General features: G+C 36.5%; 1 protein-coding gene across 9 annotated transcripts in view; it reads right to left on the bottom strand.

Annotated features, from left to right (window-relative positions):
- The window catches only part of ARSK (arylsulfatase family member K), a 46,268-nt gene that overhangs the window by 26,937 nt on the left and 3,081 nt on the right, over positions 1-16,250 (bottom strand). For 6 of the 9 annotated variants that reach the window (XM_045848361.1, XM_045848365.1, XM_045848360.1 and 3 more), the window contains 2 exons: positions 12,507-12,636; positions 3,968-4,127 (listed from right to left, as the gene is read on the bottom strand). In XM_045848361.1, coding sequence (XP_045704317.1) covers positions 3,968-4,127; positions 12,507-12,636 — 290 coding nt within the window. The remainder of the gene's footprint in view (positions 1-3,967; positions 4,128-12,506; positions 12,637-16,250) is intronic. The other 3 variants (XM_045848369.1, XM_045848368.1, XM_045848367.1) reach the window with 1 other exon arrangement.

The raw sequence follows: 16,250 nt of genomic DNA on the forward strand, positions 1-16,250 counted from the left end.
GAAATGTGAACATTTATGTGCCTTTCTCCTTTTGCTAATTATAGCATTCTGCATGAGAAAGAACTTAGGAAAAATAAGGATATTTAAATATTGAAAACTCAAAACCAGGATATACTGTATTAGTTGAGGATATATATAAAATACTAATAATGAAAAGATGACATGACCCTGGATTAAACAGCACATCAATGTTTATCAAATAATAAGCTATCGACAGAGCAATATAATTTTACATTCCATTCACTAGTTCAACAAACATTTAATTGTGTGCCTAAAATGCACTGGCACTACTGGCAATGGGACAAAACAATGAAAAAGACAGGGTCCTTCCCTCCAAGAATTCTTATCACACTGAAGAATAAAATTCAGGCCATATTTTAACCATTTCATACCTAGAATAATGATAACAGGGAGCAAAAGGGGTTCAACTTCAGTTTCTTATTATTTTATTTTTAAAGGATTTTACTTATTTATTTTTAGAGAGAGGGGAAGAGAAGGAGAAAAAGGAGAGAAACATCAATGTGTGGTTGCCTCTCATGTGTCCACTACTGGGGATCTGGCCTGCAACCCAGGCATGTGTCCTGACTGAGAATCAAACTGGCGACCCTTTGGTTTGCAGGCTGCAGTTCTATCCACTGAGCTACACCAGCCAGGACCAATTTCTTTGTATTATTAGATTGATTGAGGAAACAAAGAGGAAGAATTTCAAATAGGATAATATGAACAGTTGTATGTTACTTTGGATTGGCTTTATTTTATAAAGAGGAGAAGGATTTTGAGGAGAATTTGTGAAACTCTGTGAAATAACAGCAATGCAAGGAACTTTAGAAGAAGGCAAAGTTATGTAAGTATTAAACTACAATTCTGGTTAAGCCATTTTTATAACAATAATATTTTACCTTGATTAAATGCTTACCTTTTGCCAGGAACTATTAATACTTTATCATTTCATTTAATTCTTTTATATAATCTTATTAACTCATTTAAAAATGACAGTTATCCAGTGAGGTGGGTATTATTAATTTTAGTGACAGATAAGAACACTGACACTTATAGAAGTAACTTGTCCAAGGTCACAAGTATGGTAGACAAGGCACCTCTGGGCATTTAACTATTCTGATGGATTCAAAGCCTATGCTCCTCCCACCACACTCCCTGCTGCCTTTCTTTCTGCTGTGATAGCTGGGCAGAATAGGGGGAGAGTATTTTGCACAGGAGGACTGGCTAGCCCATGGTCCACAGGGAGTCAAAAGCATGTTAAAGGATTAAAGAAAGACCAAGTGCATACTGAGGGAGAAAGAGAGTGGTACTAAGTGAGACTGGAGGTAGGGTCTTATTAACAGTGTTGTGGATCTGGGATTTTGGCCTATGTGCCAAGATAAAAATCACTGATTTTAAGTACGTAAGTCACTCGATTAGATGCATATTTAAAAAATATCACTCTGGCTGCCTACAGAAAATAAGAAGAAAAGAAGTTAGGAGGCCATTTCAATAGTTTAGGCAAGAGCTGACAGTACTTGCTGGAGAGGATGAGAGGTGAATAAACTGGGGAAATATTTTAGAAGTGGAGTTGATAATATTTGGTGATGGATTAGAAGGCAGGGGTGGGGAAGAGAAATAAGGATTTCTTCTGGGTTTCCAGTCTTGATATCTTTTAGATTTTGGATGACAGAAAGGGAAAAAAATTAACATTAACCAGAAGAGCAAGATTAATACATTAAGTCTTCACTTAACATCATTGTTCATTTCTGTGATTTTAGTGAAATGACCTATAACAAAACCAATTTTACCAATGGCTAATTGATACAAAAATGTGTTATGTTCCTAGGGCATCTCATCAACATTACAATGAAATGAGGGGTTGAACAAAAGGACATTATTAGAAGACCTGTTCTACTCAGATTCTTCTAGATTATTTCAGTATCTGTTTACCTAAAACTCACTGTATTAGTTTCATTGGGCTGCTATAACAAATTACTACAAACTGGGTGTTGTTCTAACCCAAACTGGGTGGATTAGAACAACAGAAATTTATTCTCTTACAGTTCTGGAGGCTGTACATCTGAAATCAAGGTGCTGGCAGGGCCATGCTCCCTCTAACGCAGCAATCTGCAACCCTGTTCATATCGTGGCACACGTAAACTAATGGCTAAAATTCTGCAGGACACCAAAAATGTATTTTTTTTAATCTGAAAAAAATAGGTAATTATTTTGATTCATTCACACTAGACAGCTTTTGTGTATTGGCTGTTGTCTTTTTTTTATTTGACAATGTAAGGGAAAAGAGGTCAGTGCCCCTGACTAAATAGTCAGGTGTTGCAAGTTTTAAAAACTCTTGGCACGCCAATGTGACTCCTGTGGCACAATGGTTGAAAATCACTCATCTACAGGATCTAGGGAAGAATTTTTCCTTGCTTCTTCCTAGCCTCTGGTAACTCCTGGCAATCTTTAGCATCCTTTAGGTTGTAGCTGTGATCACTTCCATCTGTGTCTCCATCTTCACACTATTTTCTCTGTGTGTCCTTTCTTCTAGTAAGGACTGGTGGTTGGATTAGGATTTATTCTAAATCCAGGATGAATTCACCTCCAATTAAATCTTCAGATAAGATCTTTTTTTTTTTGACTAAGGTCACATTCTGTAGTTCCAGGTGGACATGAACTTTTGGGAAACAATATTTATCTCACTACACTCACCATTATGTATACTGACTTATTTCTCTGGTTCATTCTTATCATTAGCATGATCCTCATCACTAATATCATTACCATAGTCCTCAATTAGCACCTGTTAAGCAAGAGGCACTGCTCTGAGGTCTTAATATAGACCTCACACCTGAGTTCTCCAGGAAGTCACAAGTGTTGGGATCACACCTGAGTTCTCCAGGAAGACTCATGGGACTCAGCAAATAGTGTTACTCATGGTGAGGATTTACGACAGTGAAAGGACACAAAGCAGAATCAGAAAAGGGAAAATATGCTTAGGGTAATTCCATAGGAAACCAGGTATCAGTAGCCAAGTGGAGTCACAAAGGGCACACTGAGTTCATCCGGCATCTAACTGTGGCAATATATGTGAAGTGTTGTCTATCAGAAAGCTATTAGAGACTCACTACCTAGGTTGTTATTGGGGTTGATTATGTAGACACCCTCTGCCTAGAACATACCAAAACCCCAGACTCCCAGAGTGAAAGCAGGTTCAGCATAAACCACATGGTACAAAAACTCAAGGTACATAGTAAGTTATTTTATCAGCTAGGGAATATAGGGAACACTCCTGAAATCCAAGTTCCCAGTTGTCAGCCAAGGGCCAACTTTGAAAGCAAGTCTTTCTAAAGATAGAAACCTGAGACTTACTGTGTTAGCTCTTTTCTGCACATATTATTTCATTTTATCTTGACAAAAAAGAAATTAAACTTCCTTAACTTAGATAATGTTTCCAAGATTATACCATTATAGGTTAGTAGTAAATAAAGAAACTGGGATTCAAAAGCAGGTAATCTGATTCTAGATCTCTACTATTATCCACCATGCTTGGCTGTCTGATTTTTGAGGGCTTAGTAAAATGAAAAAAAAAAAGTTACAATAGACTCATAACAGAATGAACTGACAAAAACAAGTAGCAAGAAGACAACAGTCTTAAAACAGGTGAAATAAATAATGAAGCAGCCATTATATAATAAAAAGTCAAAAATAAATCACAGCCTACATAATTTTATAAATACTTTTATAGACCTTTAATATTTAAGAAAAACAAAATTATCAGCATATTAGCAAATGTAATATTTTAAGAAGATTAAAGAAAGCTAAAGTTTTAGACAAATTAATACAATTGAGGCATTAAGAAATTTAATTTTACCTTTGAAGAGAAATTTTTAAAAAGTCAAAAAGACTTTTGTGACATATATACTTATGTGATATAGCAGAGGGAAACCTATTAGGACTGTTTTTTTGTTTTATTTTTTTTTACCTAATGGAATGATGTCCTGAAGTATAGTCCAGTTTTCCAAATTTTTGTGTTCGGTAGCCATGCTTCTCCATGATATCCATCCATGTTGTATAATTTGGATCTAGGCCCTTAAAGTTGTTCCAAGATTCTGTTAAGTGGGTGAAGAGGCCACTCCACATTGCTGGGAAAAAAGAAATTGGGATTAGTGTAAAGCATAAAAGTTTCTGTTAACTATTGAGACAATTATTCCAGTAGAACTGGAGTCTACTAGTTTAGAGCTCATGCTCTGGAATAAAACATAGCTGCATTAGGTGCTTTATCCTAACATTTCTAATTACCTCATTTATCAGGGGAAAACTCTGCTAGGAGTTACCATTTCCATTTTACAGGTGAGTCTCTAAGGTTTGCAGAGGTGTCCAACCCATGGCCCATGGGGCACCTGCAGCCCAGAATGGCTGTGAATGTGGCCCAACACAAAATTGTAAATTTACTTAAAACATTATGAGATCCTTTTGTGATTGCATATCACAGTATATCTAATGTGTGGCCCAAGACAACTCTTCTTCCTCCAGTGTGGCTCAGAGATACCAAAAGGTTAGACACCTCTGATAGTTAAGTTTTTTAAGGTAAATAGAGCTGGAATTAAATATAAAGTCTGTCAGATTTTAGAGTCTTCTTTCAATCATAAAAATGATCACTAAGTACATATTGGTTAATTTTCTCATTTTATACAACTACTTAATAAATCCTTCAAATATTAACAGGTCTAAAGGGAGAAATGACAGCAATACAATAATACTAGGGGACTTTAATACCCCACGTTTAACAACAGATATTGTAGAAAATCAGTAAGAAAATACTGGACTTAAGCTACTTGTTATACCAGGTAGACTTCACAGACATTTAAAGAACACTGCATCCAAAAGCAACAGAATATATATTCTTTTCAAGCACACATGGGATATATTTCAGGACAGACCATATGTTAGGCTACAGAACAAGTCTTAGTAAATTTAAAAAGACTGAAGCAATTTTCTGACTACAATGACGAAAACTGGAAAATTCACAAATATGTGGAAATTAAGCAACATACTATTGAACAATCAGTGGGTCAAAGAAGTCAAGAAAAGTCAAACTAGATCTTGAGACAATTGAAAATGGAAATTCAACATTCCAAAATGAATGACATGCAGAAAAAGCAGTTCTAAGAAGGATGTCCAGAGCAATGAACGCCTACATTAAGGAAAAAAAAAGAGCTCAAATAAACAATCTAATTGTACATCTCATGGAACTTGAAAAAGAAGAACTATCCCCAAAGTTAATAAGAAAAAGGAAGTAACAAAGATCAGAGTTGAAATAAATGAAACAGAGACTGAAAAGACAATTGGAAAAACTGATAAAACTAAGAGCTGCTTTTAAAAAAGATAAACCTTTAGCTAGATTAAAAGAAATAGAAAGGACTCAAATAAATAAAATTAGAAATGAATGAGGAGATGTTACAACTGATGCCACAGAAATGCAAAAGATCAATAGAGACTACAATGAATAATTATATGCCAACAAATTTGATACCATAGAAATGGATAAATTCCTAGAAACATACAGTCAAACAAGACTGGATCATGAAGAAACAGAAAATCTGAACAGACCAATTACAAGTAAGGAGATCGAATCATTAATTAAAAACTTTGCAGCCTGATATTAGGTAGCATGATTCCTCCAACATTGCTTTTCTTTTTCAGGACTGCTGTTGCTATTTGGGGTCTTATGTGATTCCACATAAATTTTTGAAATATTTGTTCTAGTTCTGTGAAATACACCTTTGGAAAGTTGATAGGAATTGTGTTGAATCTATAGATTGCTCTGGGTAGTATGGACATTTTAATGATGTTAATTCTTCCTATCCATGAACACAGTATATGCTTCCACTTATTTGTGTCCTCTTCAATTTCTTTCTTCAGTGTCTTATAATTTTCCAAGTACAGGTCTTTTACATCCTTGGTTAGGTTTATTGCTAGGTATTTTATTCTTTTTGAAACAATTATAAATAGGACTGTTTTCTTAATTTCCCTTTCTGTTAGTTCATTATTGGCATATAAAAATGCAACTGATTTCTGAATATTAATTTTACATCCTGCTACTTTGCTGAATTCATTTATCAGTCCTAGTAGTTTCTTGGTTGAATCTTTAGGATTCTCTACATATGATATCATGTCATCTACAAATTAAGATAGTTTTACTTTTTCCTTTCCAATTTGGATGCCTTTTCTTTCTTCTTCTTGTCTGACTGCTGTGGCTAGGACTTCCAGTGCTATGTTGAATAATAGAAGTGAAAGCAGATATTCCTGTCTCATTCCCAATCTTAAGGGAAATAGTTGTAGTTTTTGTCCATTGAGTATGATGCTGGCAGTGGGTTTGTCTTATGTGGCCTTTTTTATGTTTAGGTATGTCCCCTCTATTCCCACTTTAAAAAGAAGAAAATTTTACCCTTTGCAACACTGTGGATCAACCTGGAGGACATAATGCTAAGTGAAATAAGCCAGTCAGACAAAGAAAAGTACCATATGATTTCACTCATATGTGGAATCTAAGGAACTGAACTAACAAGCAAAATAGAGACAGACTCATAAAGAACAGGATGACAGCTATGGGGGTTGGTGGGAGCAGGTGTAGTGATTTAGCAAAAAGGAAAAAGAACTCATGGACATGGTCAACAGTGTGGTGATTACAGGGGAGGAGGAGGGTATAAGAGTACTAAATGCTAATGGAAAAAATGCAATAAAGACAACACAACACAAAGCAAAATAAAACAAAATAAAACAAAAAGCTTCACAGCAAAGAAAAGTCCAGGATCAGTTGGCTTCACTGGTGAATTCTATCAAACACTGAAAGGAATGAATACCAATCAGTCTCAAACTCTTCCAAAAAATAGAAGAGGAGGGAACATTTCCAAATTCATTTTACGAAGCCAACATTACTCTGGTACTAAAATCATAAAAAAGAAACTACCCCCCCACACACAAAAAAAAAAAGAAAGAAAAGCAAATTATAGGCCAATATGCCTGATGAACACAGATGCAAAAATTCTCAAAAAAATATTAGCAAACCAAATTCAACAATACATTAAAAGGATCATATACCATAAACAACTGGGATTTAATCCAGGAATGCAAAGATGGTTCAATATCCACAAATCAATCAATTATCAGAAAGAGAAATTAAGAAAACAATCCCATTTATAATTGCATCAAAAAGAATAAAATGTCTAGGAACAAATTTAATCAAGAAGGTGAAAAATATATACACTAAAAACTATGTCCTGGCTAGTGTGGTTCAGTGGACTGAGTGCCAGCCTGTGAACCAAAAGGTTGCCAGTTTGATTTCTGGTCATTGTACATGCCGGGGTTGTGGGCCAGGTACTCAGGGGCATGTGAGAGGCAACTGATTGATGCAGTATCTCTCCACACATCGAAGTCACTCTCCTCTTTCTCCCTTCCCCCCTAAAAATAAATAATAAAATCTTTTAAAAAACTATAATATATTGATGAAAAAAACTGAAGATGACACAACTAATTGGAAAGATAATGTGTGCTCATGGATTGAAAGAATTAATATTGCTATAATTGCCATAACTAGTCAAAGCAATCTACAGATTCAATGCAATACCTATCAAAATTCCAATGGCATTTTTCACAGAAATTGAATGAAATTTGTATGCAACCATATAAGACTTTGAAGAGCCACAGCAGTCTTGAGAAAGAAGAACAAAGTTGGAGGCACCACACCTCTTGACTTCAAACTGTCTTACAAAGGTATAATCATCAAAACAATATGATACTGTCATAAAACAGACACATAGATCAATAAAACAGAATAGATAGCCCAGAAATAAACCCATGAATATATGGTAAATTAATTTATGACAACAGAGTCAATAATATACAATGGGGAAAGAATAGTTTCTTCAGTAACTGGTGTTGGGGAAACTAAACCCCTGTCTTACACCATACACAAAATTAACTCAAAATAGGTTGAACACACGGACATAAAACCTGAAATCATGAAACTTCTACAAGAAAACATAGCAGGTAAGGTTCTTGACATTGACCTTGACAATAAGTTTTTGGATTTGAGCAAAAGCAAAGGCAAGAAAAGCAGAAATAAACAAGTGAGACTACATCAAACTAAATGGCTTCTGCTCAGCAAAGGAAACGATCAATAAAATGAAAAGGCAACCCATGGACTGGAAAACACATTTTCAAGCCATCTATTGAATAAGGGGTTAATATCCAAAAAATATAAAGACTTCATACAAATCAATAGGAAAAAAAACAACCAAAAAATGTTCAATTAAAAAATGGGCAGAGGATCTTAATATACATTTTTCCAAAGACTCAGAAATGGCCAACAGGTACAAGAAAAGATGCTCAACATCACTAATCATCAGGGAAATGCAAATCAAAACTGCATGATTTATTACCTGCTGCCTGTTAGAATGGCTATCATTAAAGACAAGCGATAACAACTGTTGGCTAGAATATGGAGAAAAGAGAATTCAGGAAAACCCAGGCACGGTTGATAGGAATGTAAATTAATGAAGCCATCATGGAAAATTGAGGGAGCCACTAAGCAGATTCCTCAAAAAATTACAACTAGAACTACCAATAATCTAGCAATTCCACTTTTGGGTATATGTCTGAAAGAAATTAAAACACTATCTCTAAGAGGTATCTGCACCTACATATTATCTGCATTATTTACCATAGCCAAGGCATGGAAACAACCTAAGTGTCCATCAAAAGATGAATGAATAAAATCAGTTTGATGTGCTATATGGATTAATATTCAGCTCTAAGAGAAGGAAATCCTACATTCTGTGACAACATGGGTGCACCTTAAGGGATTTATGGTAAGTGAAATAAGTCAGACAAAGAAGGCAAATACTAAATCCTGTACCATCTCACATTTATGTGCAATCTAAAAAGAACCAAACTCAAATGAAACAGCCTGTGGTTGCCAGAAACCACTATCGCTGTGGAGGAAGGGGTAGTGTGAAAACACGCAAATTTCCAGTTAAACAAGTTCTAGAGATGTGATGTATAGCACGATGACTGTAGTTAGTCATCGTCTGACTAAGTAGTGTCCGAGTGTGTATCTGAAAGTTGCTGAGAGAGTAGATCCTAAAAGTTATCACAAGAAAGAAATTTCACTGTGTGAGGTGTGATGGATACTAACTAAACTCAATGTGACAATCATTCTGCAAATCATAGATATATCAAGTAATTATGTTATAAACCTTTAACTAATACAATATTTTATGTCAATTATATCTCAATAAAACTGGAAAAAATCTTTCTCCTTCTACCATTTCTGTATACACACATAGTAAGGTAAAATAAGCTTTTTTTCCCCTCATCTAACAAAATGGCTTTTTTTTTCTTGAGGAGTGGGATGGGGGATTACCTGGGTTCGAATCCCAATATCAGTTACTGAGTGGCTTTTGATATTTAATAAGCTATTTAACATTTTAGTACTTTAGTTTTATCTGCAAAATGAGAATAATAATAACCATTTTATAGAAATGTGAGGATTATATGAATTAAGCCATGTAAGGTACTTAGAATATTGTCAGGCACACAGTAAGAATGCAATAAATGTTAATTTTATTACTCTTATTCCTTCACTTTCTCAAAATATACTTTTTCCAGGAAGAGCATTACCTAACACTTTTGAAATCTTAAGAGTTAATTGAGTTGTTTTTATTCATTATTTCATTTGATGCTGGGAACAACTCTATGAGGTACACAGTGTAGACAGCATTTTGTAGAGAAGAAAACCAAGTGACTTGTTTGACATGGCCCATTGAAGATTCAGATGCAGGTCATCACCTCCCCCAGTCCATTCCTCATTCCACTTGCTCAGTTAAGAATAAAAAACTGGACTTTTGGCCAAGATGGAGGCATAGGTGGATGCACTGTTCCTCCACACACAACCAAGATTGGAACAACAACAATTTAGAGGCAGAATAACACCCAGAACTGACAGAAAATTTATCTGAATGGAAGTCGAACAGCCAGGAAGTTGAAATGGACCCGTTCATCCAGACCAATAGGAGGGGCGGAGATGAGCAGCTGGGCACAGTTGCAGTGTGGAGAACAGGGAGAGTTGGGCACATAAGGCAACTGGGAGCGCGTAAGGCATCTGGGGCACGCAAGATCGCAGCGGGTGGACCCTGAGTATGCAAGCGGCAACTGGCAGACCCAGTGAGACAGCGATTGTGGAGCAGGGCAGAGTGCACAACCCAGGATCCCAGGGAAGGGACTGAGGTCCCATGGAGAACGGAGCTACCGCCATCGTTCCCTCTCGACCCCACCCTCACATACAACGTCACAATCTAGAGACTGGAGTGCCAGGCCCTGGTGAACACCTAAGGCTCCGCCCCTCACTGTAACAGGAGCAACCAGACCACCCCCCCAAAAAAAAAAGCAGAGAGAGAGATGGCTCAAACAGAAGAACAAATCAGTGCCCCAGAACTCATCCTTTTGAGCAATCAAGAAATAGCTAACTTATCAGATGCACAGTTCAAAACACTGGTGATCAGGAAGCTCACAGAACTGGTTGATTGTCGCAAATCAGATGAACAAATGCAGGTTACCATAAAAGAAATGAAGAAAAATGCACAGGGAACCAATAGTGATGGGAAGGAAACTGGGACTCAAAACAATAGGGTGGACCAGAAGGAAGAAAGAAACAACCAAACAGGAAAGAATGGAGAAATTAGAATTCAGAAAAACGAGGAGAAGCTTAGGAACCTCCAGGACATCTTTAAACATTCCAACATCCAAATTATAGGGGTACTGGAAGGGGAAGAGCAACAGATTGAAAACGTATTTGAACAAATAATAAAGGAGAACTTCCCCATTCTGTCAAAGGAAATAGACTTCCAGGAAGTCCAGGAAGCTCAGAGAGTCCCAAAGAAGTTGGACCCAAGAAGAAACACACCAAGGCACATCATAATTACATTAGCCAAGGTAAAAATGAAGGAGAGAATCCTAGAAGCAGTAAGAGATAAGGGGACAGTAACCTACAAAGGAGTCTCCATCAGACTGTCAGCTGATTTCTCAAAAGAGAACTTACAGGCCAGAAGGGGCTGGAAAGAAGTATTCCAAGTCATGAAAGACAAGGACCTATATCCCAGATTACTCTATCCAGCAAAGCTTTCATTTTGAATGGAAGGGCAGATAAAGTGCTTCTCAGATAAGGTCAAGTTAAAGGAGTTCATCATCACCAAGCCCTTATTTTATGAAATGTTAAAGGGACTTATCTAACAAAAGAAAATTTAAAAAAAAACATGTATAGTAAAAGGACAGCAAACTCACAATTATTAACAACCACACCTAAAGCAAAAACAAAAGAAACTAAGCAAACAACTAGAACAGGAACAGAACCACAGAAATGTAGATCACATGGAGGGTTAGCAACAGGGGAGTGGGAGGAGGAGAGAGGGGGAAAAGATACAGAGAATAAGTAGCATAGATTGTAGGTAGAAAATAGACAGGGGGAGGGTAAGAATAGTATGAGAAATGTAGAAGCTAAAGAACTTATAAGCATGACACATGGACATGAACTAAAGCGGGGGAAGTGGGTGGGAGAGGGTGTACAGGGTAGAGGGGAGTGAAGAAATGGGACAACTGTAATAGCATAATCAATAAAATATATTAAAAAAATAAAAAACTAACAAAATGGCGCCTAGTCCTTAATCATTGATATATAATTTAAAATATAGTTCAGATTTCCTTTAATCATTGGTGATTATATAGTTGACAGTGCTGAAGATGTAGGTGAAGAAACTTGTGACAACTCACAGAAAATATCATGCTGGAAACTTAGAGGCACAAGCAAATTGCTGAGTGTTATTTATAGGGTCCAAAGCAAGAGACAATTTATAACAATAGTAGTTTTTCCATTTCTCAGTTATACATGGCTTAATGTCACAGACATTTTGCCATTCAAACTATGCCTACTTGTTAAATTACTATAATAAAAATGATTAGGGTCGGGATAGAAGTAAATTGAGCCTGAAGACAGATAAGGTATGTAACATGAAATAACATGGACAACATTGGATAAACCTGACAAGTTCTAACTGCTTTGTGGTATCCTATAAAGTTCCCTCCCAACTCCCTGTATTCTTCCTGAAACATTCCTTGGAAATAGAACTCTTTCAAAAAATACAAATATTTTCTGATTTGTTTGTATGGTCAAAAGATTGTTAGTCACCAATCATAAGGAAATGAAATAGTAACACTGAAACTAAACACTATTTTAAATGATAAAAAATCCCTATTCTGGAAAAATAAATTAGAAATTCTAATAACACCAATACCCAATAGATACCTTAAACCTCCCATCATTAAAAATTTTTTTATTAGATGCCAAATATGACTTACTGTATTACTTTTGGGGATTACTGTATTACTTTTGGGGACAATCTTTTAAATTGTAAAATCATTTTCAGTATGTGGCCACTTCCCTCCATTAATATTAAGCATGTTCATACCTGCACGTGATGGGCAACAGATGGGAGAGTTTGTGTAGGCATTCAGAAAGGAAGTGCCATGTGCTTTCATGAAGTTGATAAAAGGAAGTTTCACTACCTGATTTCCTGGATACAATGTTAGCCTTCCATCCTGGAATAAAGAAATTTAATTAATACTGACTGCATTGCACGAAAGCAAATTATTTCCTTGAATTCTAACCATAAAATTTATAAGCATCAAAAGACTTCAACATGACCTTAAAATCCTCAAAAGATAAAAAAAAGTACAGATAGTGATATCAGTATCTGGCTCATTATATTGAGAATTCAATGCAGCATTACACTTAGATTCACTGGAATATAGTAAATAAATTAAGGGACTGTCTGGAAAGTTCTTTTGGGGGATGATGGACTGATTGAACCAACATTTATTGAGTATTTACTAAGTGCCAGGCACTGTGAAAGACCTGGAGATACAATCTGGAGATAAAATAGAGTCCCCGGGGCCTTTGAAGCTTAGTCTAGTGGGGGAGACAAAAAGTATACTGGTAAATAAAATAAGACAATTACAAATTGTGATACATAACTTGCAAAAAACCTGAGATATAGAATAACAAATGTGACCTACTTTAGATTGAATGGACAGGGAAGGCTTCTCTGGAAAGGAAGAGACCTAATAATGAGAATGACCCAGGTATTCAAATAATTTAAGGGGCATGTAAAGTTAGAGACACCTGTAAGACATAAGTGGAGGTAATAATTAAGCAGCTAGATAAATGAGTCTGAAAGTTAGAAGAGATGTTTGGGCTGGAGACAGGCATTTTGGGATTGAACTGGGAATTGAAGAACTCTCCTTGGTAAAAAGCAAAGAGAGAAAAAGAGAATATTCTAGTCCTGGAATTATATGTATTATATGTTTTCAATATAATTATAAGTAAAGAACAGTTTAAACCATAAACCCATCCAAAATCTGGGATGGAGATACACACACACACACACACACACACCCTTGAGATGTATAAAATTTCCAAATGAATATATAAAGTAGGATGTTAGTTACAGGCAGGATTCTGGAGGTCAGAGAAGTCTATGCTGGTGTAATAAACTAGAGTGCCTTTAGCATAATCAGAGTACTGAAAACTATAAGACTGAATGAAAACTTTTAAGGAGAGAGCAAAAAGAGGAAAGAAAGAAATCCACTAGGAGCCCTGAGGATTCCTAAGTAAGGAGAAAAGGCAGCAAGGGAAACTGAGAAAGAATGGCCAGTGAGGGAGGAAGGTATCAGGGGACCAGGTCTCACGAAAGCTGAGAGAAGACAGTATGTCAAGAGAGGGGATGTGTCAGCTGTGTTGAGAGGGTACCTGAAATTAGGCTGGAAAATGCACACTGGAATTGGTAGTATGGAGAGAGTTGGTGACCTTGACAAGAGCACTCTCAACGGAGTGGCAGGGATGCACAACAAAACTAGAAAGGGGAAAAAACAATGGGAGGTGAGAAAGTGAAGCAACTCATTTTCTAATGAGTTATTTTGCAAAGGGAAACAGAAAAATGGTATGGCTGTTAGAGAACGGAGTGTTAGCTAGAGGAGAATCTAGAATTAAGGTCAGGTTCTTTTTAAGATGGGAAGAATTAGAGCATGGTTGTATGCAGAAATAAACCACCACATCTAGGAGTAATCACTGAAGGCTAAGCAAACACTACTAATTTCCTGAATGATGAGCTAGGAAGCCCAAGACAAAATTGCATATTCTCCCCTCAGAATTTCATAAATTCAAACTCACAGGAACCTATCCTCACAAATCCCAAATGCCTGCATGTCTGATTTTTACAATCTTTTGTACATGAGGGATAATAACCATTTCTGGCCACTGTTTTGAATCTAGGAAACATAGGCTTATCTGGTTGGAGGGACAGAGTAGGCCACACGGCAGAAGCACAGTGATGCTGTACAGTTCAAATTCTTTTACAAGTTTGAGCTTCATTTAGACTATTATTGGCATGCTTTTGACATTGAGAGTGTGTGACGCATAATGTGAATTCCTAAGAACCCAATCAAATGCAAATCTTGCCACAGACATACTTAATCCAGTTGTATTAAGCTTTGCAAAAATACAGTTCATTTACAAACATATTACATTTGTCTTTTGTAAATTGAACATCTCTGGATTAAAGATTCGTTTCACTTCACTCACCAAATATTTATTGAGTGCCTTGTAAATTTCAGTCAGTAATCCTGACATAGACCACCTCTCACACATTCCAAGTTGGAAACTTCCCCAAATGAGGCAGTCATCCCTCTCCCTCTTGCCGTCCCTGCGGCTCTGTAATTTAGACTCCTGCTTTCTACTCCTGCTTTAAAGAGATGAAGGCCTTGTACCAGTCCCAGAAATGAATCTAGAAAGTGCTCACATGGATTTTAACCTGACATTTGTAGCAATAGTTACACCGGTTTGAACCGAGCCTGTGGGACTTGTGATTTGGATTGCTCCTTTTAGAATCATGACTTGGTACTCAGTTCCTCAGGACTAGGGAAAACCGGTGAAGTTTAGATTTCAAGGCATCATTTTAAGGACAGAATGTAACAGTAACTCTGTTGTCACAGCAAGGCTGTTAATAGTGTTGTTCTCAGATCGGTTCATCAGATTGGTGAGATTCTTACTAGATTCTATGGTGTACACTCCTGACCTGCACCCCACTCCTTGAAACCTCATCAAAGCTAAAACTAATGAAATACGGCAATGGGAGGACAGAGAGAGATGATGCTTATGTCCTTGAAGACCCAGGCTGGCACTGATTTTCTTTTTAAAAAACAAGTTTAAGATATAATTCACAAACCATACAACTCACCCACTTAATGTCTACAAGTCAGTGGTTTTCTGTATATTCAGAGAGTTGTGCAACAATCACCACAATCGATTTTAGAACATTTTCATCATTCTAAAAAGAAACCCTGCACTCCTTAGCCATCAGCCTCCCACCTCACCCCCATGCCCCAAACCATAGGCAAATGCAAATCTTTCATTTCTGCTTTCTGTCTCTACGGAGTTGCTTTCTCCAGACATTTCTTGGAAATGGAATTATACAATAGGTGGTTCTTTGTGACCAGCTTCTTTCACTTAGCTTAATGAGTTCTAGGTTCATCACATTGCAGCATGTATCAGAACCACATTTACTTTTTATTGTTGAATAATATTACTAAACTTAAAAATCTATTTATCAGTTGATGGATATTTGGGTTGTTTCCACTATCGGTAAGTATTATATATAATTTCATGTACAAGTTTTTGTGTGGACATATATGTTCCCTTCTCTTGGATATGTACCTAGAAGTAGAATTGTTGGGTCATAGAGTAACTCATGTTTAACCATTTCAGGAATTGCTAAACGTTTTTGCAAAGTGGCTGCACCCTTGTACATTCCTGCTGGAATGTGTGAGCAGTCCAATTCCCCTGTACCCTTGACAACTCTAGTTATTGTGTCTTTTTGACTGTAGCCCGCTTGGTCGTGGTAGATGTGAACTGGTGTCTCATTGTGGTTTTGATGTGCATTTCCCTAATGGTTAACAATGTTGAGTATCTTTTCATGTGCTTATTGGCCATTTGTATATCTTAGTTAGAGATATGTCTATTTAGATCTTTTGCCCATTTTTAAAATTGCCTAATCCAAAATCACAAAGATTTGCACCTATATTTTCTTCTAAAAGTTTTATAGTTTTAGCTTTTATGTTTGATTCATTGATTCACTTTGAGTTAGTTTTTTAAAATG

Source organism: Phyllostomus hastatus, unplaced genomic scaffold (assembly GCF_019186645.2).
Source record: "Phyllostomus hastatus isolate PE091 unplaced genomic scaffold, TTU_PhHast_1.1 phas_contig_58, whole genome shotgun sequence".
NCBI classification, from domain to species: domain Eukaryota; kingdom Metazoa; phylum Chordata; class Mammalia; order Chiroptera; family Phyllostomidae; genus Phyllostomus; species Phyllostomus hastatus.